A 26,886-nucleotide genomic window follows, 5' to 3' on the forward strand; every position below is an offset into this window, starting at 1 on the left:
CTACATTTTATTTAAATTTTAAATTAGAATTTTGGGTGTTACACACAAGTTGAAAAAGAGATTTCTTAAATAGTTTGTTGTGATATCCCAATTTGAATCAACTCTGCTCAAGGGACGTCACATAAAAATAAGCAAAACACTTAAACATGCATCAATATATTATACTAGCTCACACTTTATTTCTAATTAATTAGTGCATCCTAGACAGTATAGCCACCCATTCTTACTTCCGGTGGCGGTGACTGCCTATGAAGTTAGTTTCTATGTGATAATGCCTATCTATATATGAAGCCATATGATCCCGAGAGGTAGAAAACCATCCTTCATATATATCTTAAGTATGTAAAAAGATAGTTCACTCAAATAAACAAAAATAAAAGTAAATATTAATTTTACTTCTAAATTGAAATTTTGGGGTGTTATGTTGTAACGCCCGATTTAGTCTGTTTTTCATATGTCTCTCTCTTGGCTTTATCTATAACGTGTCTTCGACTCTTTACTTGTTTCGTGGACATTCATCAACGCTTATATATATACTAGCTGAGTGTCCATGCGTTACAACGGAAATATATAATATCAGTATACTACGATAACTTATATATAAAATGTGTGTTATATTGTCATGAGAAAATGTTTCATAGTCAATTTGTGATCCTAGCTATACATAAATTTTATTATTTTAATCTACTTGTTTCACCACTACATTGCAACCATCAATATCATGCAGACTTCGATATATGTCACGATTTGTATGGTCTCATCATTGGAGAGCACGTTCCACATATGTCGGAAGAAATTTCCTCGTACATCGTTAGTCATCAGACACGCACCACCAAACGCTCTTGCTTAAACAAAAAGGTAAGTGTGTGTGTTTGCGAAGAGAATTAAAGGCAGGCCGGTACAAAAGCTACCCTGACGGTGGCGAGGATGACGAACTGATCACTGTTGTCGATCCTCCTCTGCGTCACCTCCGGCGCCAAGATGACGTTACAATCCTCGATATAGTAGTCGTCGAACGCGCGCGACATGACAAGTACCGATGACTCTTGGTTGGGATGCCAAACGAAGTGCACCCCGAGCTCATCAGCGAGATAGTACCCCTGACCGTTGCATCACCGGATGCGCTAGTCCACTATATACATCATGTTTGAGGACACTCACACAACGTCAGCAACGTTCATCGTCCTAGCGCACAAGAATTCATGTCCGGTCAGTAGCGACTTACGTGGCAGGTTGGGCTTCAGGTGGATGATGAGCTGGACGACGTGATGGCGTCGTCGTCGGATGCGGTGTCCAGAACAACTCTCGTCGACGTTGGCGACAACCATGAGGCCCCTTGCTTAACGATGGACAGCGTGGTGCAGTTGCTTTGGACCGCGTCCAAGCGACGGCTTCGCGGGAGCTTGTCGTACACAGCGGCGCATGCGACCAGGTAGGACTGCTTCTAGAGGTCGAACTGACAGTCGCCAAGCTTCTTCTCGTCATCGATGAGCGACGCCAACACGAGTGCCTCCTGCTCATGGTGTTTGTTCGGGGTTTCAAGTAAGAAACATAGATTCATGCTTAGCGTTGGTTTATGAAAATGACTCACAAGTCTGATCCATGGAAAAAATATTACGAAGAAAAAATGTCACGCATGCAAAAATGGGAATTTAAGTATAATACATTATTCAAACAAAAGAAATTGCATGCAAAGCTCTTCTTTAAATAATATTACCTCCATAATTCAAGAATCTCGGTGATACTTATCTGCTACTACGCATTGTGCAAGGGTAGCAAGTGAACTTGGTGAGAGATGTAGTAGATGTATTTCCTGTCTTAGATGTAGACATAAACACACATGTGATGTAGCGGTAGCTACTCTTGGCCTTTGCTTGAGAGATCATGGGTTCAAATCCCCTTGAGGACATGTGTGTTTTTTTAATTTTAGCTAGACGTGGGTTGTACGGGGGAATAAGAATGAGAATGAGCTTTGCGGGGAGGGAGGAATGAGAAAGACAGAACATGAGAATGAGAAATGCAGAACAAGAAATGTGAATGGTGGCAGTACACGGGAATGACAGACTACTCTTGCAGTCTTAATAAGTAGTAGAGATTTTTACTTAAACTGTGAGGTCATCCAAATCACCTCTTTATCTAAATCTAAACTTATTTTAAATTTTTATCTATATTCATTTTAGACTAAATATATATTAATTATTTAATTTATGAATATGGTTTGTACGCATATTTATATTTTTATTTATTATAATTGATTTGAATGTGGACGAAAAAGGGCTATAAAGATAGAACAGAGGAAGTATATATTATAGCATCTCTAACAACGCATTAAATCATTGCCAAATCTTAAAATATAGGATTTACAGTTTGTTTGCTTGGTTTTAATCCGTATCGACTTCTACATTGTTTTGTCTTTATGAATTACAGCTGCAACAGTTCAAACAACTGATTTAATCCGAAGCGAACACGCCAACTCATAAAAACAGCTCAACGTACCCTATTTTACGAATCTTTATTTAAAAAGTATGGCACACCATGAAAACACCCAAGACTAGTGTCCTATCCTTATTTTATACATCATTATGAATATTTTTTTCTAATAATATAATTTACTTCCTAAATTACTGTTTTTAGTGTTCTAAACACCTAAACATTTTAAGTGATGTAGTATTTTAATTTTTATATACTATTTTGAGTCATCTGATTGTACATAATCTTAGAGCATCTTCAAGAGCTTTTTAGAAGTCTCTCCTAAATTAAGTTTTTCTTGGTAAAACACAAAAATGTGTCTTCAACAATTCCCTTAAAACGCTCCGAATTTTTTCATAGTCCTTAAAACTTCCTCATTTGCAATACAAATGAGAGGTTTTTTAGGCTCTCTAGAAACAATATGTCGCTTTAATGGATACGTTGGAGAATAGATTAAAATCTACCTCTAATAATTTTTTAGATGCCTTTTAAAATTGATTTTGATGAGTTATTTTCTAGTGAACTGCTGGAGATGCTCTTAATCGTCAAACTCCCGTTAAATAGCACATGACGTGCATTTTTTTTTCTTGCAGACCTTCACTTTCCACCCGCAGCTCCTGCCGTGCATGCCCACGTCCAAGCGTTCTGTCGTCAGCACTGACTGAAGCCCTCAGGCGCCCGATGCCCACCACGTGTCTCCGTTGATGGTCGCTATCGCTTGGCGCCCGCACAGCGTCCCTGCGCGCTATATATGGCGCGCGTGCAGCACGGCGCATTGTTTCATGCCTTTCGCGAGAGAAAGTGGTCGAATCGGCGGCTGATTTGACCCGGCTCGCTATTAGAGCTGCGAAAGTGATCCGAGCAGTCACGGTTTCGGAAGCGGCGCGTCGGCCGGAGGAGAAACGCAACCAGCTGTCGAGGAGCTATGAGCAGCGGTGGCGGAGGCAGAGTGCCGGCGGCGGCGGCGGCGCAGTCGCAGGAGCTGCAGCTACCGCCGGGGTTCCGGTTCCACCCGACGGATGAGGAGCTGGTGGTGCACTACCTCTGCCGGCGCTGCGCCGGGCTGCCCATCTCCGTGCCCATCATCGCCGAGGTCGACCTATACAAGCACGATCCCTGGCAGCTCCCAAGTACGTGTCGTCCGCCGCCGCTCCACGCAGTCGTTGTTCCAGGTTTCTTAGCTCGCCCTGTACCTGCTGCTGACTCCTGATCTCGGTACTACTGCTGTCTGTGCAGGGATGGCGCTGTACGGCGAGAAGGAGTGGTACTTCTTCTCCCCGCGGGACCGCAAGTACCCGAACGGGTCGCGGCCGAACCGCGCCGCCGGCGCCGGGTACTGGAAGGCCACCGGCGCAGACAAGCCGGTGGGCACGCCGAAGCCGGTGGCCATCAAGAAGGCTCTCGTCTTCTACGCCGGCAAGGCGCCCAAGGGCGACAAGACCAACTGGATCATGCATGAGTACCGCCTCGCCGACGTCGACCGCACCGCCCGCAAGAAGAACAACAGCCTCAGGGTACGTTGCGATCGATCGAGTTCCGGCCGGCGCGTCCACCAGAATATCTCATTCGTTTCTGTGCAGAAAATTATCTCTTGCTCGTATATATTATTATTTGTTAATAATATATATCTCCTGTCACTGCCGTATCAACAAAGAAAAAGTTGAGATAAGAACGTAACGTATGGATCACAAAGAATAATTATTAGCAGTCGGATTTTCACTAGCTAGCTAGTCGCCGATAAAAAGGACGGCGAGACCCATTTCTCTCCGGTGTGAACCCTGGAGATGCTGCGCCGTGCGTCATCTCCTTCAACCGCCAATTATCTCTTGCGCTTTTGCGAGCTACGACAGCGATCCGATACGGTCGAAAGCGACGCATCAATAGTGCCTATACATTTCATCGCCAAGAAAATCGTATAATTGTTCTACCTTTTTGTTGGATGGATAGATTTGGTGGTATGGGCGTGATTAAGATTTTTTTCCTCTCGGTTTTTTTTTTGCTGTTGCAGTTGGATGATTGGGTGCTGTGCCGAATCTACAACAAGAAAGGCGCGCTGGAGAAGCCGACCGGAGCCGGCGGCAGGGCCGAGGCCAGCAGCCAGGGCGCGCTGGGGTCCATGTCCATGGGCTCGCCGCCGGAGCAGAAGCCGTCCGTGCTGCCGTCTGCCACGGCAACGGCAACGGCCGCGGCCGGGACGGGGTACGCGCCGCTGCCGTTCTCGGAGCTGGCGGCGTACTACGAGGTCCGGCCGTCCGACTCGATGCCCCGGGCGCACGGCGCGGACTCGAGCTGCTCGGGCCACGCGCTGGCCGCCACGTCGTCGTGCGGCGGCGGCGGCGGCGAGCGGCCTGAGGTACAGAGCCAGCCCAAGATCGCCGAGTGGGAGCGCACTTTCGCCGCCGGCGCCGGCCCGGGAATCAACCCGGCCGGCTCGATGCTGGGGCTTGGCGGGCATCAGCTCGGCTCCGCGGCGGTGGGGGTAGGGCTGCCCGCCGGCGACCCGCTGCTCCAGGACATCCTCACATACTGGGGCAAGCCGTACTGAGAAAGATGACTGGTCCGAGCCGCCGGCGATGAGGCCATGTCGGCTTGTGAATGATCATGGAGCTGGACTACAGGATTATTGCTGCTACGAGTTGAATTAAACTGTTTATATGCGATTGATTTGGTACTGGGATTTTTGTATACTTGAATTAGTACTCTCTCTATATAGAGAGACATACACATACTCGAGTATATATGTTTTGCTTATATATAGAGTATGGAATAATATTTATATCTGCTGGTCCATCCTGCAACCCGCACACCAGTTGCCATCGGACATTTTTTTAAGGACAGTTGCCACCGGACATCTGAACATGACATGCATGATCAATGCCATCTCCCTGCCCACATTGCAGGCTGCCTAAATAATTAACTAGCAAATATGTAGGTGCATTGAAACTAAAGAAACAACTATCGAACGTTTATGACAAACCATGCCTACAAACTCTGATCAGTCGCCAATGTTTGGAGCAAGCCATAATCCAATATCAAAGGATCATCGTGAAGCTTCATCGGTGAAGTCTTCACGCGAGCCTCACCCACCCACGAAGTCTCCGCGGAGCTTCGCGCACTCACAAAGACTGTGCAAGGCTTCCTTCATTCTCAATCACTTTTTACACAAAGCAAAGTCTCACCAAACGAAGACTTTATACGAAGCTATATGCTCGAAGTATAGAACTGAGAACATTTGTGATATTGGGGAAGACAAAAAAATGTACTTATATCTACAATTATTGTAATTTGTCTACGATGTACTCCCTCTGTTTCTGTTTATTAGTCGTCGGATAGTGCAAATTTGCACTATCCGGCGACTAATAAAAAGAAACGGAGGGAGTACTGATATTGCTTTACTCAATCTAAAGTGTTGCTTTGAGAAAAACACAACATTTGGTGTCCATCATTTGTGCGAGCTCGACATGGCCATCTAAATAACAGCAATACAATGGCCACACTCGCGAAGAAAACAATACCCAACGCAAATGAAGGAAATTTACACCATAATAACGAAAACCAAGACTTTGCTCAAACATGCCAAAACCAACATGAAGCATAAGAACAATAGATTATTCATGAAGTATGACGTTAGGAGTACATGCTCCATTTTATCATCATATATATCAACCTTGTTGAATCAAGTATCGAGGTGTGGGACTCGAAGAGAAGGCCATATTTTTATATCAAGCACCTAATCACAGTGCTATCATAGTGCTAACATGTAAGTGAAGTTAATGTCATATAATTATTTTAGTGAAATAGCACATTATTAAAGGTTCTAATATTGCTGCCTTTGACACTTCATGATGCCAAACAATGGTAAGAAAAAATGGACATGTTGAGGCATATCAAAGGTTGATTATATGGATATGCAAACCCTATAATAATCAAGGCTATCAATGAATGTGTGTTCTAAGTAATATGCGCAATGCACTTGTAACACCTCGATGTAATGTACTTGAAACTATGAATAAAATCTTCGTTTATCAAAAAAAATCAGCGCGAGCACAATTGAACGATATAGAATGGTCTATATGCTTTCTATATCATGTATGTTTGTTAATTCAATAAGAATACACTACTCTTTTGTCTATCATTTGTGCATTTTGATATTACCTTACTTCAACGACGGAACATGGCCACAACGACAGCCCGGTAACTTCTGAGACATGGATTATAAGATGAGCTAGCAGCCTTTATTACACTAGAGGTGTTAAGTAAAAAAAAGGATCATGTATGGTTCAGTTACTTGTATGGTTTAGGGAGAAAAAGATTACAATCATCAATAAACTATTAACATCTTTATTATGACATATACGGTATACATGAATATAAATTTTGATGAATTTGTGATGTACGTGAGTTTAGTAGCCATAAAGAAAAAGGATCCCACAAAAATAACAATTGAAATATCAAATAATAATATAAGAAAATTATTCCGTCAGTCCACATGAATTAGTTGTTTTAGGTTTATTCTAAGCTAAACTATTTAAACTTTGACCAACAATATATATAAAATTAAATTATTTTAAACTAAAAAATAACATATTATGTTGGTTTAAGTCATGATAAATCTTGTAACTTTACTTTTATATTGTAGAATCTTGTAAGACATTTGGATAAATCTAAAACGACTAAATCACTTTGAACGGGGGGAGTATATCACTGTCATGCCAATACTTTATCCTGCAACGATGTGCTTAGGATCATTGCCGGCGTAATAAGTACAGAGTCGTCGGTAGAGTTCTAATAAACATTGCCGGTTCAATGTAATAGCTAGCTGGCAGTAATAATTATAGGTGTGTAATAATATCGGCTAGCTTGTGTATTATTGAACACATCTCAATATTTTGTCATTGTAGTCTAGGATCGACAGTAATCATAACGGTATTACTGCTGGATAGAAATAAAAAAAAACGCAGTGAAGATCGATACTATTACCGGGTTTTTTTTGGGGGTAAACTGACAGTTATTGCAAACCTCGTCATTGATATTATTTTTTATCCGACGGTAAAAGTCTGATATGAGGTAGCGATAGCGACCGATATTTTGTACCACGATGTTTTGAGAAGGCGCGTGTACCACGATGAGATGGTGTGATGTGTCAATTGGCCGTTGTCTCGACGACCCATCCGTTGCTGCAAGCCACGTATACGTGCCATGTGTTGCATATGTGCAGCCAGGCAGGCAGGCTGCTAGCTATCCTTTTTTATGTTAATGCTAGCTATCCTTTTTTACATGTATATAAGCACATCAATCACATATTTCACGTTCTCGTTTGATTAGATGGATCTCGATATATGTAGTGGACTCGGTGACTGTTTGGTTCGCTGTCTAACTTGCAACAATTTACTTAACTTTTTCCGTTTAAGATTAGTTGTTAACAACTTACCTTATATAAAGCGTGACACATTTAGTTATGAATCAAACAGGTAAAAATGTGGCACATTTAGTCATGAACCAAACAGGCCGCACGCCCGATTTATGGATAGTGGCGCGGGAAGAGAGGGTGGGTCGGACGAAGTGAAAAGAAAAACGTCTGAAGCTGTCCGCTTTGAATTAAAACCAACTATTCAGCTGTAATATATATATAGAGACAAAAACTATAGAATTAGTACAAGCTGATACGCAAGAAATCCAATACGGAACTGCGGTTGTTACGAGTGATTTCTATGAAAGTGTATACAAATTATGATATATTTTTTGCATTGTAAGCGCAAAATTGTTGTCCGCACTCGGGTCGTGCCTCCAGGCCTCCAAGTTCTTCTAACCCTCACGTTCACGGAGTCGTGGTCCCCTGAGCGTATCGTCGCGGATAAAGCACCGCCGTTTGGGCTCAGGTCGATATCGAGATCGCTCGCCGCCTCCGCAACAAGGCCGCGATGCCCGCCGGCAAGAACCCTCTGGACCGTACCTGCGACTGCGAGAGTCAACATGAGCCACAGTTTTATATTGCGTGCGTGCTCGTTCGCCGCGTAACTTACGTGGCGGATGCTCCTACATGACGGATCAGAGGTTGCCTGAACCTGCAAACTCTTCAACTCCTTCAAGCAAATTCCACACATCAAACTTTTCCCAACAATTTGTGCCTCCTCGCCGTTTGTACATATCCACTCCTCTCTCTCTCTCTCTCTCCATCACAAGCGCATTCCACGGCCAATCCTCCGTACGTGGCAGCACCATGTGCTGGGTGCGTAGGGGCACGACCGCACGATCGGCACGCAACCGTGCAGGAGCGGTCGTGTGCAGGCACCGAACCACATCTTCAAAGCTCGGTCAATTTGGCACGTGGGCATCAATACGCACGAGACGCGGTGTTGCGGTCGACATCTGCACGTCTACACGAGTCGTTGTCGCGACGCCTTGCCGTACGCCCCCGCTGCTTCTCTCTTTGGTCGGCGGGGCGTGCGTGCGTGCGCCGCTGACCGCCGTACCCGCCTGCGCGGTGGCGATCAGAGCTCGAGCTTTGCCCGCGAGGGGTGTGTTTGACTGTACGTAGGGTAGGGTCCAAATGTTTTTTCATACAAGGGGTGTTTGGTTTTCTAGGATTTTACCGTATCTAAGGCACTAAAATAAAATATATAACTAAAAATTAGTCCCTATAAACCAAATACTCCAGGTTTGAGCCTTTAATTAATTTTAGTTCAAAAATTAATATAAATAGAGTCTGATCCTAATCTAATTCAATTCTTAAATTTTATGGTGTACAATTTAGAACCCATTACCACTCATAGTTCTACTAACTTAATGTCATTCCCAGTGTTTAAATGATAGTTACGGATATTAAATATAGCCTAATCATAAAACTAATTATATGGATAAATTCTAAAAGACGATCGCTGCGGATTAAAGCCAATTGTTTGAACTGCTACATGCAATCCATAGAGACAAAACACTATAGAAGCAGTAGAAACCGGTACGGATTAAAACCAAGCGAACATGCCAGATATTAATTTATCATGGGGTGTTTAAATGATAATTATGACTTCTGTTTGTGTGGATATATGCATAGAACTTTTTTCCCCATGCTCCAAGCAAAATAGAGTAATTCAGGGTAAATCGATGTCTATCATCGTGTGGTCGGCCCCTATGTCATATATACAGTCTTAGACACATAGACATACACCGGGACATTAGTTGAACTCCATTAGACTACTGGAGACACGGTTCAGACATAACCATTACATGTATGAGTGGAGTTGAATAAACCAGACTCAAAACTCAATCAAGTACACCATCTGACTAATATAACTCAATAATCTAGCAAGATGCTAATTATAATATTTAGGATTTCTTAACAAATGAAGGCACTTGCAACAAACTTTTTTATATTAGCCTCTTTGATTGTCATCATATCTCATCATCTCACTAGAAGGCGCATAATTAGATTGAATAAAGGGTTGTTTAGATTTTTGCCATTGCAATTATGTCTCTTTGGAGAAACACCTTTACTATTCACCAATGTGACTTTGGAAAGTAAACTATCTCTCTCTCTCTCTCTGACAACTACTGATTTGAGGAGCCTCTTGGAATTTGATCCAATGGTGACACTAGATGTCGAGGTCACCTGGGAAGGCATCAATGAAAATTGAGGTCGTCAACAGTCGTGAAGGTCGCATGTAGCAGCTAGGCGAAGTGGTGAATCAAGGTCCAACTTCCAAGATGGACGAAGACCGTTCAAGATGTGCCTCTAAAATCTCTCACGTGCTTGTTTTGTATATTTGTGTTGGACGAATGCTTTTGTTCGAACCGATTAATTATTTTGTTAGTAGATCTTTGTTCGCACTAGAGACTACAGTTCAAGATTTCGTCAGAGTGGAGCCGAATGGTAGGAAATCCTATTCAAAAGGGAAAACTATATGCTGGAATATGGAAGTAGGTAGTTTTACACTAGATGCACTAATGAAATGCTTTCATGATGAGATAAAATGGAGTTCTAAGCAAATTGCATCTGTGTTACTTTGATAAGAGGTTTGATGAGGATGTTCACTTAATTGATGAGACAGATTGTAGAAATGTTTAAGATGTATAAGACAGAGATGTCTTCGCAGCTATTAGGAGTGTTCAACAATAAACAAATTGGAGATAGATTGAGTGTCCATGCACTTCCTAGCACATGACTTGTGCCTATCGTAGCTAATACACCTATACACCTGAGGGAGATGCAGTAGCTAGTCCACCACCAATAATAGCCGCTACACCTGAGTGAGATGCAATAGGTATCCAACCACCAATAAGGTTGTTTCCACTAGACTATCCATATGTCTCCCTATCATAGTTCCTATTTCAAACTCTACTCTGTAAAACGTGTAGTCTACAGTGAAAACATTGTTTTACACGTCTATATACACACTGCTGAGCACGGCCTAATATTTGTTACACCTGAGAGAGTTGCAATAGATAGTCCACAACCATTGCTTATAATAGTTGAACCATATATGTTTGACAACCTTGAAGAGTGCGCGAGAAGAGAATAGGGAGGATGGATCCACAAGAGAAGAGGTTAGAGAGGCGCGCCACCACGGACTTGTCATCGGCTTGAATCACCACCAACTTGTCGCGCCTCCATGGACTTGTCGTCGGCTTGAATCACCACCAACTTGTCGTTGGCTTGAATCACCAAGATGGGTTGGGTTGGGTATGTCAAGAGTTCAGGTAGGTTGGGTGGGATTTGGGAGAGGACGGATCAAAGGAGTGTAATTTGATCTATACAGCAAATACACAAGAACCGTATGTGTACAAGAAGCTACGTGGGACACGAGACGTAGTTAATGGCACCATACTACTTTTCAAATAGTTAAGTAGCATTGGTCAAATTAGATGAATAGTAATGGTGTTTCTCCAAAGAGACAGAATTGTAATGGCAAGAATTTTATCAAGGTGCAGTATAAAAAAAACTGAAACTGCTATGGGACCGACAAGGTTGAATGAAGACTTGGCTGGCCATTCTAATGCCTCCAATCTCCAGCTAGCCCTGTTCGTTTCTCCCGAAATGGCCTTGGTATTTTTTAGGTGATCAAAACTTACATAAATTAGAAAAACAATGTGGCTCGGAATTGTCCAGGTCACCGTTTCCGGACAACCCAACGCCTCCTAAATATGAAATTGAGACATAGCTATCATTTTGGACGGTGATTTTGCGTTTTAGACAGCTCTGTGCTTCTAATTTATTTATATTGAAAAACTGCCTCAAACATGTAATGGTGTAGGCTTGTAGGTACAGGTGACCGGCGACTGTCATCGTTTTCCATTAACTTACTGAAAGAGAAACGAAAGTTATCAAAAATGTATAAATCCATAGAGGATACGGCACCTGACGCCACAACCGACTAATTCGACATTATGCCGAATTTCGCTCTTGGATACAGTTTCACAGGGCAGTTGAGCGATGGATTCACATATGTGCATCCAAGCTGCTTATTCTCCTTGAACTTATCATGTAATGAAGGATGAAACAGCTAGATATCAAGTGTTCAGATAAAAGTGGTAAATGGTTAACGGCATGATGTGCTTGTTCAACTCTTCCTGTATTCAGAGTGTTTGTGTTGAAAGAATACAACAATTCAATATAACATAATAACCTATATGGCTCACCGCGATATACATATAGCCCAAAACATATATTCTTGGTCATCTTGGTGATGATGTTACCCGGATAAGTATACAACTGATATAATCGTCAAAATTCTGTACCAATGACTCAAATTAGGGTTGGGGGGTTAGCCGAGTTGTTACCTGTTGAATCCTACAGTTAACCTACGTTGTGGTCTCCAACCGAGTGAATTGGGGGATATTTTCCGCTTCCCATGTATATAGACTGACGGCTGCTGGGTATGAGCCTGGAATCTACATGATTCAGCGCACTTGCAAATCTCAGGACATCACGACGAGCGAAATGAATCTGTAGCCCTTGGCGACCTGAGTGGAATACCGTCAGCAGCAGATCTGAGAGGAATTATGTCGTCTGCATAGCCATCCTCATCCGCATGTTTAGGAAGCCGAATTGGTAAATTTGGTGGGAGACCTGTGATGCGAGCCGACAGGACATTATGAACATGAGTAGTTACAGGTCAAAGGAATGTAAATGCAGACATACCATCCACCATATCCTTTGTCTTGTGAAGAAGAAAAGTCCCGGAAAGGATTGTAACGAAGCCACACATCTCTGTAACAATTTGCGTTGGATTTTGACGATCCCAATCCTGTATGAAATCAGAGTACACATTAAAAAAACAGTACCAAAGCATTGTGAAGAAAGGTTGCTGGTGCACCATGACGGTTCATCTCATGCAGCAGTGTTTCCTACTCTATGGTTTCTCGAGAATGTGTTCGACACTGATTCTATCATGGCTGATACGTCTGACAGGTCCTCAAGTCTTAAATTTTTGCTGTTTATTAATACTGAAAGTCTCAGATTTTCATTTTGGGTGATGGATGGGAAAACAGTATTCCATGTGTTTAAACCTTGACTCGTGGTTTCCGTTCGGTTTTAACTCTAGCCTACCCCAACTTGCTTGGGACTAAAAGGTTTGGTTGTTGTTGTTGGATGAAAATTTAATGGGGGTAAGACTGAAATTTTAAATGTGTTGTGTCACAATAAGATCACAAACGCATAAGAACAATTTTGCAAATACTGAGTATTTACTTTAGTTTAATCTAGTGTGATGAATTGTACCAGCAATGCGCAATCAAGAAAATGCCAGACACTAAAACAAACAGGCGACTCATTCAGAGTAAAGATTAATACACGGTGTACTGATTGAAACCTTCAGACTATGCAGGATTTAGTAAATCGATTTAGTATAGATAGGTCAAAGCTTGGTAAGAATTGTGTAAACAAACACGTTTAAGGTCAGAATCTGTTACCTTGAACATTATTACACTAGCCAAGATGGTCAAGGATGTAAACATTGTGTAATATATGGGTGAAACAACTGCAGTATTGAATGTGTCGAGGGCCTGCAAAATTTAATTTTGGTAAAGCTTAGGACAGAAGCAAAATGCATAGATATCCATTATCCAAATAGCAAATGTTTTTATACGATCTAATCATTAAGTAAAACCATTTCTCTTGACACAACTACAGGTTATTGTATATGAGCATAGCGTTGATCATAGATTCTTACCTTGTTTAGATAGTTCATCTGTGTTACGATGCACAAGATTACAACAAATGAGAACACCCATGTTTGTGAATAGACAAGCTGGTTCATCCCTGAAAATGTCACCTTCAAGGCTATCCCAAGAGCTTTGACACTCATGACCTGGCAAATCAAAGACAATACAGGAGAGTATTTATGTCCTAGCTTCTTGAGAATAGTTATGTGAATTCACATGGAAAGAACTGTTAAACATGAGAAGCATACCGATAAAGATCCAACAAGAGAACATATGCCAATATATACCATGATATGTGTCTGCCCATACTGAGGGACAAAATGGCATATGAGCACAAAAGCTGCTGCAAATACAACAGCTGCATAGAATAGGAATGCTGCAGGATACAATTTGAACCTTAGTACCTGATAAATTAGCATGTTGATGATAGTCAAGGAGTAATGTCTAAAAACTAGTATGTTTCAACTCACGGGGTAGCAAATTAAGAAGAATGCACAGTACCCGGTTCAGTAGCGAGATCCCACACTTCTGCCACAGACTCAATTTGACGCTCTGGAGGGGCATGAAGCACAATTGTTGTTGAACCCACCACACAAAGAATACAGCCAAGTATACCAAATATATGAAGTTTCTCCCGCAACATAATATGGGCAAGAACAGCACTGTATGAGACATGCCCAAACTATAAGATTTGCAGGAACCTAAGCGGTAAAAGATGTTGACGTGCCAATTGGAGATCGCATATTAGTCTAATTTTCACCTGATAATTATGCTAAGTGCACCAAGTGGAGTGACCAGGATAGCAGGAGCAAAAGCATAAGCTGCAAAGTTAGCGATTTCGCCAACAATCACTGAAACGGAGTACGGATATCATTAGTACAAAATAATAGAACAAGGTCAATATGGTTGAACCATATTCATCACAAGGAAGAGAGGAGACGCACTTGTTACCATTCCTGCCCACCACAATGGCTCAAGCAAGTATGAGTAGCCACCAACACCTGATGAAAATAAGAAAAGTATGCGTAACTAATGAGGCAATACACAATGCTGCAACCCATCTAGAAAAATAGAAGCAAAACAGGCTATGCAGAAGTTACATAATTCAGTAGCTACTAAAAAAGACGCCAATGGTTAGATGGTTGACCGAGCATCAATGGAAGTCTTCAACTCTTGAATGGCAAAAGACAAACAAAAGGGATATTTACGTGTCTTTTGAAATCGATACATTTCAATAAATGAGTATGCCTTCCTTTTGACATCCGCGCATTCGCGCCATTCCATTGCGCTTGATATTTTCAAATTTGCCAAAGCATCATGGAAGCAGTAGGGAACAAGCAACTAATCGGCTAATCGCAACACAGCACAGCATTGGGCAAAATGCATCGCCCAACAACCAAATGTGCTGCTATGATCTTCCCGGATCAAGCCGAGTAAACAACTACTGGTTGAAGTACATTTTGAAGTTGTAACAGAGCAGCTCCCAACATCACACGACCTAAACTACCACCACCGTGCTACCTCAGTGCTTAAGCTCCCCAAGTCCTAACTGCACTCCGAGCCACCGACACCGCCACTGAGATCCAACGTGCAAGGATCTCAGATCGAAAGCGGCAAGGGCAGCACGCCAGCTGCCAGCAGCGAAAGGAAGCATAACCGCATCCTGCTGAATGAAAGCATAGTCCCACCGAAGCAGAGCCAGGGCCAGAGCTGCCCGAAGGAGCGGACCCTCACCTGCTCGGACGCCGGACGCGCCAGCCTTCTTGAGCCCCTTCTTCTTGACGATGAAGCTGGCGCCGATGAAGAGGCTGCAGGAGAGCGCGAGCAGCAGGCCCTTGATGTTGTCCGGCGACATCCCCGTGTACGACTCCACCCATCTCCCCACCAGCTGCGCTCCCCCCATCACGCCGCCGGCCAGCGCCCTCACTGACTCCTCGCCCTCCTCCGTCGGGCGCGGCGGCGGCGGCGGCCACCGCGCATGCGAGATCCGGAGGCGAAGAGAGAGGGAGGGAGGGGAGGGGAGTGGCTCGGTCGCGCGGTCCCCCGCGTGGTCGCTTGCTCCCCTCTGCTGGTGCCTGGTGGTGGCTCGGCAGCTTTTCGTCGCCTGCGTGGGGTTTGCGGTTGCTGCGCCCTGATGAGCTGTGGCGGAGAAGCTAGACTAGCTGGCTGCCGTATGGTCGTATGGAGCCGCGGCTGTGCGGGAAAGGAAAGAGGGCGACGACGACGACGACGACGACGTCGTCGTCGTCGACAGGATGCGGGCGGGGCGAGGGGGCGGCCGGGTCCGCGAGGCGTGGGTGTTTGTGTTTCTTGGCCTTGGAGGCTTGGACACGCCGCGCCGGCGCCTGTGCTCGTGCCCTGTGGGTATGGAGGTGTGTGGGCATGGTTGGTCGCGTGGTTTTGCCGTGCCGCACCGTGGGGTTTGGTCGTTTGGAAGCCAGGAAGGAGACCAGGACCCGGTGGGTTCCGCGTCTTCGCCATACCGCGACGCTAGGCGGCCAAGAACGGAGGGAGAGAGGTTCTTTCTGTTTGTTTGTTTGTTTGTTGGTTGATGATCAGTTTTTTTTATTATGGAAACAAGAGTTCCGGCTCTACATCAAATACGTACAACCGCTACATGTTTAAATAATAAAGCTAACTTAATTAAAATAAATAGCGTGACAATGGATAACACTAGCCACACTGAAGTCTTGCATTTGATCGCCATCCATGATTCGCAAAGATTTCCGTCGCCACCAATTTCAAGGCTTAACACACATCGATCATTTGTTGATGTGTTTCCATCTTCTGTAGAAGTCTCCAGTACCTGAATCAGTGAGTACCTCTGAAAATAACCTGCACAATTGATGATATTGGTTTGTGACTGAAAGCCATTTCGAGTAAGCCAAATAGATCAAAATAAAACTAATATTTTAGTAAGTAGTAATTTTTTGTATCCTAGATCACTAGTACTTGCCCAAGATCCGATAATATGATTAATGTCGCTGTCGATGATCAGTTAGGCTTGTTCGATTAGCTCTAAATCTATATGGATTGAGTGAGATTGGGTGGTTTTAAATTATAAGTCAGTCAAAGTTCTTCTAAATTTTTTCTAATCTCATCAATTCATGTATAATGGGAATATCACAGTACGTATATTTTTTCCCATACGTTTGATTCGTTGCCACGATTCAGCGGGGCCACAGGGATGAAGATCTCACGCCGTTCCGCAGAGCCGACGCGACGGTGGCGCATAAATTTCTTTCCTCACTTCCTCAGCATGGTCCACGTGACCGGCGACCTAGAGCACGTGAGCCAGTAACTTCCATGGCATCACGCCATCACCTCACCTGCTTGGTTCCTGATGCCGCTTTTCACGTTCTGCTGGAACCCGAGCTGCACCAAAACCCACACATGGAGAATGAATGGGAAAAAAAAAAAGAATGCTCTTTTTGTCACCGATATACTTGACGTGGTATTTGGAAAACCTACTTTGGATGCCATCCCCTTCGGAACAGATACACACAGTGGCGAAGCCACTAGGGGGGGCCGGAGTGGGCCTAGCAGCCCCAATTGCCCAACCAAGTCAGATTAATAATGTATCCTATAGTCCATTATCTTGCTGCCAGTTTATTATTTGGTAGTCTGAAACCCTTAATTTTTTGCCCAACCAAGGGGATTAGTTAAGCTGGGTAAAGATTCTTCTTATCCGATGGTAGAAAAATTATTGAGATTACTCCTAACTCTCCCTATGTCAACTGCGACCACAAAGAGAGCCTTTTCGGCTATGAAATTTGTAAAGACACGTCTTCGAAGAAAAATGGGAGATGTCTATTTACGGGATTATCTGGTCGTTTAAAAGGGAATTAGCGGCAATGATTTGTTCTGATGATATTATCAAGGCCTATGATCTAGCTAATACACGTAGAGCTAAATTCAAAATAACTAAGATGTAATTTTATTTTGTTTGACAAAATAGATGTTGTTTTATTATACTGTTTTTTATGAAGATTATATATCAATATATATATTGTGGTTGATTCTCTTGTCATTTTTATATTGTGTTCTTGCTGGTTTGGTCGCTTGGAGGCTAAGTCTGCCCCCTCTGTCTTCGGATCCTGGCTTCGCCCCTGGATACACACTGTGTGTACTTACATACACGATTGATCATCTGCGAAGCAAAGCAACCGATGATCAAAGTGAGGTGTTCATTATTTTCATATTGGTACTTTTGCTTTTGTAGGTTTGTACGTTGGCTGGAGTGCACAGCCGTAGTACACTACAGGTGAGCAGTTGCACTCTGCCGGTGCTGGCTTTAGAACAGAATGAAGACCATACTGGCAAAAACTTCGTGGGTTGGGTTGGGTTATGTCGAGTTGCAAAGCAGACAGACAGACAGACACCCAACGTCTATGCAGACTCTTCCTTCAGTCTTCAGCAGGCAGCGCCATACAGGACCAGGCCGTCCACGTGGCATAACCATACGGCATTAAATACAACTTGTACGATGCACAGATAAAATTGTACACGGATGGCGAGCTAGCCTGATAGATAGATAGATAGATAGATAGATAGATAATTCACCAACTTAGCTAATATAATCAATATGTACAGGAGCTGAAAATGACTAGTACAAAACTGCCATCCCCTCCCCGGCTCCCCCCACTCCTTTGCGGGGCTGCAACTAGGAGTTCAGGCTCCTAGCAGCTCTCTGTGGATAAGTAGCTCTAGCTACCGACTAGTCTCAAAGATCCACATGAATTTGCTACCACAGAAATCAGGATTATCTCAAAAAGCATCCATGGCAACACTGCTTCGTGCGCAATCATGCAGGAACTTCTGGGCCGCCCTTTCTTGTACACTGGATGAACTCTACATTACCCCAACCACAATGGGGCCTTGTTTGTGCTTGCGCATGGCTGGCAAACTGAAGACAGTCTAAAAGATTGACAATAGTTCCTTGGATGTACCAAGAACTGCTGCCAACAGAAAAAAAAAACCGTGGGGGGCTTAAAAGGTATCACCCGCCAATGCTTTTGGCAGGGATCCTGACATTTTCGTACCCTCTCAGCGTCTCCGCGGTAAAAGATTCCAGCGCTTCGAATATCGGAGCCAGACCTGCCTTCAGATCAGCCGCGCTGGCCTCGCGGATCTGCCTCACGGTTTCCTCGTGCTCGTGCCGGGCCCTCTGTTCGTCCAATCCCTTGTGCAACGAGTCCAGTGCAACCATGCGGTTATCAACTGCCCTGCCATTGTCGGCAACGGCGGGAAGCACCGCTGCCCTGCCAGCGTCAAACTGCCCCTGCGAGCCATGCTCCTTCTGAAGAGATCTGATCCGCTTTTCAAAATCCCTGGAGCTGGAGAGGTAGTCAGCTCTCAGCCTCTGCTGCCGCTGCTCTTCGTCCTGCCGCTCCCACAACGTATGCACGTTGACAGCGAAAGCCTCCATCGTGTCTACTACGCCGCCTTCCGGTTCCGGCATCCTTCTCATGGCCTGGCACCAGTCGTTGGCTGTCACGAACGCGGCAGGAGCTCCAAGCCTGCCAGGAGAGAAGGGCGCAATGCCGTCCGGAGTCTCCTCCTTTTCCTGGGGAAGCCATTTCACTAGCCAGCCGTTGAGAGCTTCGATATAAGCCTTTTGGGACAGGATCCAGTTCCTGAAACAGGAACACCAGTTCAGGAGCTCCATTTCTAGTTCCAGTGTAACCTTGGACGAGCTTCTTTCCGGTCCATTCTTAGGGATCAGAATGTGAGATTTAGTTTCAAGTATGGTATGGAATTGCTTCCGGTGGCACTCAAGAATGAACTTCCACATTCTAACAAACCTGCACAAAAATCACAACAATATTTTGTTAGTAATTCGAGAGAGAGAAAAAAATGAGCATCGCTACTACTAAAACTAGCTGAATCTTAGCAAATGTGGCAACGAATTGTGCAATAATATTCTAGTTTGATACTGTTGTAATACAGAAACATAAGACATGCTACTCTAGTTTCCATTAAGTATTTAGAGTTCTAGACATCTTAGAAAACCAGTTCAACGAAATGAACCAAGTGGCACATAGATTTTCTTAGTCACGATGGATCCATAATTTTAGCGATTGTCTATCAAAGAATTGCATCTTTATTTTTCATTTCTTTCACAAACATTTTAACTTAACAGCTGTGTATTTTCTGAAACAAACAAAACTTTATCTAGAACTAGAATCACCAGTTCAAAAAGTAATATAAAATCTACAAGAAACATCTGTCATACCCTTGGATAAGCGCAACAAGGTGTGGGTGTAACTCATCGTCTCGTAGTATGTGGATCCTCCTAGAAATAACTTTAGCTGATCTGATGGAAATGTTGATTCTGGTGAGCAGTGCCCTAATTGAGGCCCGGGTTGAATCGATCTTATATGGCTCTGCACCACTAGCATCCAGCTCTTTCAAGCGCTTCCATTCTTTGTCATATGTAATCCTCAATTTTTCTTCCTCCTAACATAGTCCAAGAAAATGTTAAAACATGTTCATGGAAAATAAAGGCTCAGAGTGCCACTTCAAAGTTCACAAACAAATTATCGAAGGGCCCTTCTTAAACCATTTACAGTCAATCAATACATTCCCAAAGGGCAAATTTTGACTTCTTGAAAATTATTTCCAGTTTTGAGAAATTATCAGGCTCATAACCAAATCAAACTTAATACTCTGTCGGTACTAAAAATAAAACATATCCAGGCATTCAAAAAAATTCCCAAATTACAAGGGAGTTTCGGTGCAGTAACCCCAACTAAAAACACATTATTCACATGCAATAATATCTCCCTATCTCTACAATTAAGAGAGGATTACAAGCATTGTATGCTTTATCTCATAATAAAAAAACTCAACCTGTGAAGGTAAGACAACATCTGAGTATTACATTAAAAAGATCTTCTCACACAGGTCAAGAAAATTCCCAAATCCCTGCCCCACACATACACAGCGGTGCCATAGCCCATGCGAGAAAGTCAAACGCAGACCTGATGAGTGCTACTCAGACCACCTAAACAACTCAACTAGAGCCCCTTTCAGACTTTATCACAAATAATGTTCTAGAATTCATAGGATGCCTTGTATTTCAAGATGGAGAGACTAGCCAGCTTTCCTTGTCTACCAAAGATACCAGGAATCAAATTGCAAGAGGAACAAATTCCCACATTTCATATAAAAGGAATAGCATACCATAATTTCCTTATGAAGTCTTTTCTCCCACACATACAGCCTGTCCATTGTTGCGGAAAGAGTATTAAGTTCAACATCACTGGGAAAATCAAATCTTTTACTGGAATTCTGTTTTATTTTGGATGAATTTATAGCTGTTTGTTCCATGCTCTTCACTGTTGGCTCAGATATGGAAGAAAACAACAAGGCGAAGGTCCCCATCATCCGTGAGAATATCACTGCATGGGTAGTAAGGATCAAATTATTTAACTAAGTTACAATTATCTGTGGATAACAGAAGGCCCGAGAAGAACTCCAAGCCCAGAGATCAGATCAGTATGACAATAAGAAATCAGGTGTTCTACCTCTCAATTGGTCAAATTTCAATATAGTAATTGGTTTGCTGGAACCAGGATTTGCAATGGTGAAATGAAAAAACAAAGCATACTTACATCTCAAGACTCTATTCCGTGATCGATACTGCATCCTCCCCACCTCAAGGATCCTTGCGACGTCATCTCCACAAGCAGCCACTGATTTGAACTGCTCCTTTATTTCCTCTACAACCACGGCGACATCTCTTGTCCCAGTGATCTCTGGCGGCCATACATCCTCTCCGACAACTATGGATGAGTGATCCTCTGAGCTCACCTTCCCCCCTTGATCATCTCCTGCAGGCACCTGCATTGGCCCCTCTGTTCTAGTGTTGGCATGGTCACAATCGCAACTGCACACACTCTCGTCCCCTGACTCAAGTACCGAAACACTGTACACACTCTCAATCTCAACTTCCTTGTGCTCCATGGACACTTTCACCTTGGCACTGACATCCGCATTGTCAATCCGGTTAGACGCCGTGCTCTCTACAGCCTTCCTTGCCTTCACAGACTCCCTCATAGACTCCAGTTCCGTCTCCTCCTCGAGCTCCGGGATCCCCTCCCTTGCCCTCACCTCACTCGAGTTGGGACTGCTGGTGAACGACCCATTGGAATCGTACCCTTTGCCTCTATACTGCGGGAGCTCCTGCTCATATGAATCGAAGGGGTTAAAGAAGTCCCACGGTGACGTCTCAGGCATTGGCATTGGCGGCGGCGCCGCCGGCGGCGGAGCCACCGATTCCCGGCCACGATCCTCCACCGGGCGATCCCCATCAGGTTGCAACGGGACGCCGTACATCGGGTTGTTGTACCCCATGTAGGACGAACTGGTGGCGAAGTTGCCGTAGCCGTACGGTTCTTGATACACCGTGTTCGCCGGCGTCGAGCTGGCCTTCATGTAGTAGTACCTAGGAAATGTGGCATTTTGGAACTCGGTGTTTGGGAACGAAGGATAGGGGTCGTACGAAGCGTACTCCCACGGCATCTCCGGCCTGGCAAAAGCTGGGTCTTGGATTTGGCGTTCCTGGGGCTCGCCGTGGCCGCCGCGGCCGGGCAAGGGAACGCCAGGCCGAAGGGCAGGCGCCGGCCGCGGGACCTCGCCGTCGCCGTCGCCGTCGCCGTCGACGTGGCCAGCGCCACAGCCTCCGGGGCCGGCGCAGGGGTCGGTCGAGGAGTCTGGATCGGATTCCGAGGAATCGTCGGAGTGGAAGTGGATGTGGGAGTGGCCGGAGCCGGTGTGCGGTGTCGCGGAGCCGGACGCGGAGCCGCTCCGCTGCTTCTTGGGCTCGGCGTCGGCGTCGGCGTCCGCGTGGTCGGAGGGCGGCGGCAGCGTGAGCACCGGCGAGCCCGGCGGCGTGGCGGCGTGGTGGTGGCTCGCGAACCGCGCGAGCGCGTCGGCCACGCGCGGGAGCGCTCGGAAGTAGGCGGCGTGCGCGGCCGCGAGGCGCGCGCGGTGGTCCGCGGCCGCGCGGAGCAGGTCCCGGCGCTCCCGGCACAGCGCGGCCGCCGGGGACACGTCCGCCGCGTCCAGCCGCGAGCTCCGGCAGCCCATCCCTCTCCTCCGTCCCTGGAGGAGCCCCCTACTCGCTCGCCGTCGCCGGCATTGCCCGCGACGCCGCGAGCCCGCGAGTGCTGGCTCGCTCCCGCAGCAAACCGAGGGGTGGAAGTAACGGGCGGGAGTCGAGGTAGGGCAGGCAGCAGAGTGAGCAGGGGCCGGGAGCAAAGTAGCGTGGCAACGTAAAAAAAAATGGTGGGCGAGCGCGGCGACCGGCGAGGGTGGTGGTGGTCGCAAAGAGGAAGCCGAGGACGGAGCGAGCGGCGTGTGCGCGCGCGCGGCAGGGTGACCCGGGCACGTGGAGGCGCGTTTATTATTGAGCTCTGAGCAGTGAGCTCTGACTGAGCAGGCACTGGAAGTACTGTAGCATTCTCTCGTTCGCTGCTTGGCTTCAGCGCATTCCGATTGCGAGCACAACGTAGCCGAATGCGTTCATGGTCTGGATCGGGATTCTCTCTCGGTCTCCCTCCCGTCCCGTCCCGTCCCGTCCCGTCCCGTCCCGTGAGAGCGGATAGGTTGAAGGAGTACTAGTAGAGTACGTAAGTACTTCGGTAGTACTGGATTGGTACTAAGATTGGACATCGGAATACCGATAATACCAGGCAAACACAGATGTCACTACTCGAACACGAAAGGCAAGAGAGCGAGAGGCAAACAGGAAACCAGGAAAGAGATGATCAGTAGGGGCACAAGATGCAAAATCATTGTACGGTTGCAGCACTGTCCAGAGCCTGCTTTAACACGCCCTTGTGTCCCGTGGCAAATCCAGCGTAATGACTGGCTCAGAATGGCAATAAAACCGTCTCAGGAGTAACCACTGTCAAACACAGTTACTGCGGCCACTGACTGTTGTACCGTACACCTCTGGGTTGAGCTTCCGGCCGCATCGACCGTCAGACCGTGGAACTAAAATACTCCGGGCCTCCAGTTTTCTAACGGGCTGACGGCGAGCAGATCAAAGCACGAGCTGTCTGGGCGCGCGCGCGCGAGGCCAATCTTGATAGGATTTTTCTTTGAGATATTTTATAGTTGATAAATAGGCTAATATGATATTAACTCCATTATTAAATATATATGACGTCATTAGTTTTTTTGAAAACTTTAAACATTCATCTTATTTAAAAACCATAAATTATTATTTATTTTGTTATAATTTATTCCATCACTTACGTTTCATTGAGCGTGACTTGAAATTTTATATTTTCAGATAAATGTTTCTAAGTAATACGAGTGATTAACTTTTTTTAGAACAGTCAACAACGTCGATAGAGAGAGTATTACATAAAATTTGATAGAAATGTAGATGACGAAAGTTCTATATGTGAATAAATAGAACTTTAAACATTACCGATCACGGAACACGGATGTGATCTCAAGTTCTGAACCATGCCACCTCTCGTCGACCAACATTTTACCGAGCGCCCGGGCCCAGCATGCTGCGCTGGTCAAAAAGACTGTGCGCCTCGAATTCCAGTTCATCACGGTAACAGTAAACGGAGTTCCCTTTACTTTAATTCCTACTAACTTCTACTGCTATTTACAATATTTTATCTATACAAATTACAGCTACAGCAATTTAAATAATCAGTTTTAATCCGAAGCGAACAGTCAAATGGATATGGCAGGGAGGCAGGGATGGGAACACATGTCCGCATTCCCAAAACATTTGATATTTGTTTTTAGCATAAATATGAATATTTGTATTCGTATCCGATTTAAATATAGATATTAAATGAATATATATATGTATTTGTTTTTTTAAAATCATTCTCCATTCTGTTCTGCATTTATATTCACAAAAACATTGAATACCCAATAATATATGTATTCATGTAGTATAAACTGCTTTGAAACTTCTAGAATGTATAGTTAGGACTGACTAACTATATAAATAAAAACAATTTGTTAGAAAAAGTTATATATGGTTAATGTAATTTTAAAAATATAAACTGTGTATAAACCTTAAGGTCCTGTTTGGGAACAAAGTTTTTGAAAACCACAGTTTTTAAAATACTATACTATACTTTAGTTATGACAATACCGTAGTTTATAATACCGCAGTTTTGAAAACTGAGGTCCAGAGCTAAGTTTAGAATGCCTTAAAACAACTATAGTATTTGCAATACTTCAGTTTTGAAAACAGAGATTTTACCCAGCTTGCCAAACACCATTATGTATATAATACTGCAGTATTTGAGAATACTGCAGTATTCTTCCAAAACTGCAGAAAAACTTTGTTCCCAAACACCCCCTAAGTTTAATTAACCTGAATACGAGTAATCATATCACTTAGTATTTTATTATTTTTAAATAGTTTAGAATTCGCTTTTGATTGGTTGAGTTTATTATTCAATATGTATTGTGAGTGACTTTATGTATTTAATAAAGTAAATATTGATTTAAAATTTATTGTATTTAATAAAGTAAATATTGATTTAAAATTTATTTGCCATGGTGTTATATATCTACATTTTGAACTTCAGTGTTCATATCTAGATTTATTACATTGGAAAATAGATATATGCTTTCTTTAAATGATGTGGATATTTGAATCCAAATCCAGGATATCTATTTCACATCATATATGATAGCGTTCGTATTCGTATTTGTATTTAAATTTAAATTAAAAAATGGTAAATAGTGGTATCTGAATTCGGACCGTACCGTGCGGGGGCCGCCGGTGGTGCTGGCGATCCGCAGTTCCACACATTGCCCGCGGTTAAAATCTAGAGTCACTGTTCTAGGGTGCTGTTTGGTTCAAGAAATGTAACGCAAAGGGTAATGGTAATGGTTTACATTCGATTACTGTCGGTAACAAGTTTGAATAGTCCGGTATCAATTTTTAGTATGGTATCTGATTACGATGAGACTAAAACAAACATGATTTAACGTTATCACTTACCCATTACGTTATAAATATCTGAACCAAACGGTACCTAGATTCTGACGAGACGCGTACGTCCAAGTGCCCCCATGCGGTCGCAGGCTTTTCTGCCCTCTTTCCCCGAACCAAAAAAGGCTGGAGCACATGCGCGCCTCACGCTAATCACTCATGAGCCGAGATAACCTTTCCAAATGGAGGGAGGGGATCATGGATCGGCTGCTGGTTCAGTTTCAGACAGACGAGACGAACGCCCAGCTGATCGCGCCGCGCTGCCGATCTAGAATCCGCCGTTGCGAATGTAGCAAGCAAGCAAGCTCCGCAACTCGCAAAAGCAGAAACCGCATTTCAGATCTGAAGCGCGTACTGTATGGCGTTGGCAGCCAAGAAGCCTCGTGTGGAGGAGAGGTGCCTGCTGTTATCATATGACACAGGGTTACGGGGAGCCCAAGGTCCGGTCATCTAGACCAGGAGGACGTAGATGCAGCGAGTGGCCGGGTGCGTGTGTTTAGAAAACCACGAGGGCCATGTGCGCCTAGGAGACGGCGATGGCTTTTTGTCACCACGACGGCGCCATCCCGTACCCACCACGGTAGCGGCTACCCATACCCATTAACATTACGATAGACATGATCATTTGAATCGTAAAAATAAGTACCAACATAACAAATGTATCGAACCCAACATAATTTTATCACAGGTTCAACAATATTCAACATTAAATGGCAATATCATGCCTTCAAATCACACAAAACATAGCATTGATTCTACAAAACTGTGGACAAAACATAGCATTCATTTTATATGAGACATATAAATCCGGACTCATGTGTCATATATTAGCGGGTTCCCCATCGGGTAGCGGGTATGGGGCAACAGAGAACATACTCACGCCCACCATACCCGATGGGCATAACAAATAACCCAATAAAATACCCATGAGTATCAGAATCCGCCATATCCATGCTCTAATAGGGTTTTTACTCATCGGGTTTCGGGTTTTGGATACCCATTGCCATCCCTAATGGTGAGCGATGGGGAGAGAGCAACAAAGATATTCATGTGCACGATCTGCTAGGCTGCTAGCCTAAGGCTGATATGGCTTGTCAGCAATTTAGTAGCCGGCAGAATACTATTGTTATAATTCTTTGAAATGCGATTGATAGTTATTCGTTAAAAATATTTAACGAATATTTTTTTTATTTGTATGGCTGTGGGACACTGGGGCGGGGCCGCGGAGGGGGAGGGACGGTGCTCGCTTGACGGATGCGGCACCGGCAGCA

General features: G+C 44.4%; 3 protein-coding genes across 3 annotated transcripts; 1 reads left to right on the forward strand and 2 right to left on the reverse strand.

Moving 5' to 3' along the window:
* Positions 1-3,273: 3,273 nt before the first annotated feature.
* Positions 3,274-5,246, forward strand: LOC100216773 (uncharacterized). The gene is made up of 3 exons (NM_001143172.1): positions 3,274-3,599; positions 3,706-3,983; positions 4,478-5,246. Exons 1-3 carry the CDS (start codon positions 3,395-3,397, stop codon positions 5,012-5,014), a joined length of 1,020 nt encoding a protein of 339 aa, NP_001136644.1. The 5' UTR covers positions 3,274-3,394; the 3' UTR covers positions 5,015-5,246.
* Positions 5,247-12,021: 6,775 nt separating this feature from the next.
* Positions 12,022-16,011, reverse strand: LOC100274489 (uncharacterized). The gene is made up of 9 exons (NM_001148848.1): positions 15,361-16,011; positions 14,571-14,627; positions 14,387-14,477; positions 14,128-14,288; positions 13,875-14,002; positions 13,635-13,772; positions 13,375-13,467; positions 12,605-12,710; positions 12,022-12,532 (listed from the first exon to the last, which is right to left on the reverse strand). Exons 1-9 carry the CDS (start codon positions 15,527-15,529, stop codon positions 12,390-12,392), a joined length of 1,086 nt encoding a protein of 361 aa, NP_001142320.1. The 5' UTR covers positions 15,530-16,011; the 3' UTR covers positions 12,022-12,389.
* Positions 16,012-18,145: 2,134 nt separating this feature from the next.
* Positions 18,146-22,993, reverse strand: LOC103630376 (Bzip transcription factor-like). Its single transcript, XM_008651434.4, has 4 exons — positions 21,243-22,993; positions 20,812-21,029; positions 19,862-20,085; positions 18,146-19,430 (listed from the first exon to the last, which is right to left on the reverse strand). Exons 1-4 carry the CDS (start codon positions 22,717-22,719, stop codon positions 18,626-18,628), a joined length of 2,724 nt encoding a protein of 907 aa, XP_008649656.3. The 5' UTR covers positions 22,720-22,993; the 3' UTR covers positions 18,146-18,625.
* Positions 22,994-26,886: the final 3,893 nt, after the last annotated feature.

Source organism: Zea mays, chromosome 6 (genome assembly GCF_902167145.1).
Source record: "Zea mays cultivar B73 chromosome 6, Zm-B73-REFERENCE-NAM-5.0, whole genome shotgun sequence".
Classification (NCBI taxonomy): domain Eukaryota; kingdom Viridiplantae; phylum Streptophyta; class Magnoliopsida; order Poales; family Poaceae; genus Zea; species Zea mays.

Coding starts and splice junctions, on each gene's coding strand:
- LOC100274489 (NM_001148848.1), bottom strand. CDS start 15,529: ATGGGGGGAGCGCAGCTGGTGGGGAGATGGGTGGAGTCGTACACGGGG. Junction 14,628..15,360: donor CGCGTCCGGCGTCCGAGCAG/GTGAGGGTCCGC, acceptor TATTTTCATCAG/GTGTTGGTGGCTACTCATAC. Junction 12,533..12,604: donor GACAAAGGATATGGTGGATG/GTATGTCTGCAT, acceptor CTCGCATCACAG/GTCTCCCACCAAATTTACCA.
- LOC100216773 (NM_001143172.1), top strand. CDS start 3,395: ATGAGCAGCGGTGGCGGAGGCAGAGTGCCGGCGGCGGCGGCGGCGCAG. Junction 3,600..3,705: donor CGATCCCTGGCAGCTCCCAA/GTACGTGTCGTC, acceptor CTGTCTGTGCAG/GGATGGCGCTGTACGGCGAG. Junction 3,984..4,477: donor AGAAGAACAACAGCCTCAGG/GTACGTTGCGAT, acceptor TTGCTGTTGCAG/TTGGATGATTGGGTGCTGTG.
- LOC103630376 (XM_008651434.4), bottom strand. CDS start 22,719: ATGGGCTGCCGGAGCTCGCGGCTGGACGCGGCGGACGTGTCCCCGGCG. Junction 20,086..20,811: donor GACTTCATAAGGAAATTATG/GTATGCTATTCC, acceptor GGACTATGTTAG/GAGGAAGAAAAATTGAGGAT. Junction 19,431..19,861: donor CTTGTTGCGCTTATCCAAGG/GTATGACAGATG, acceptor ATTTTTGTGCAG/GTTTGTTAGAATGTGGAAGT.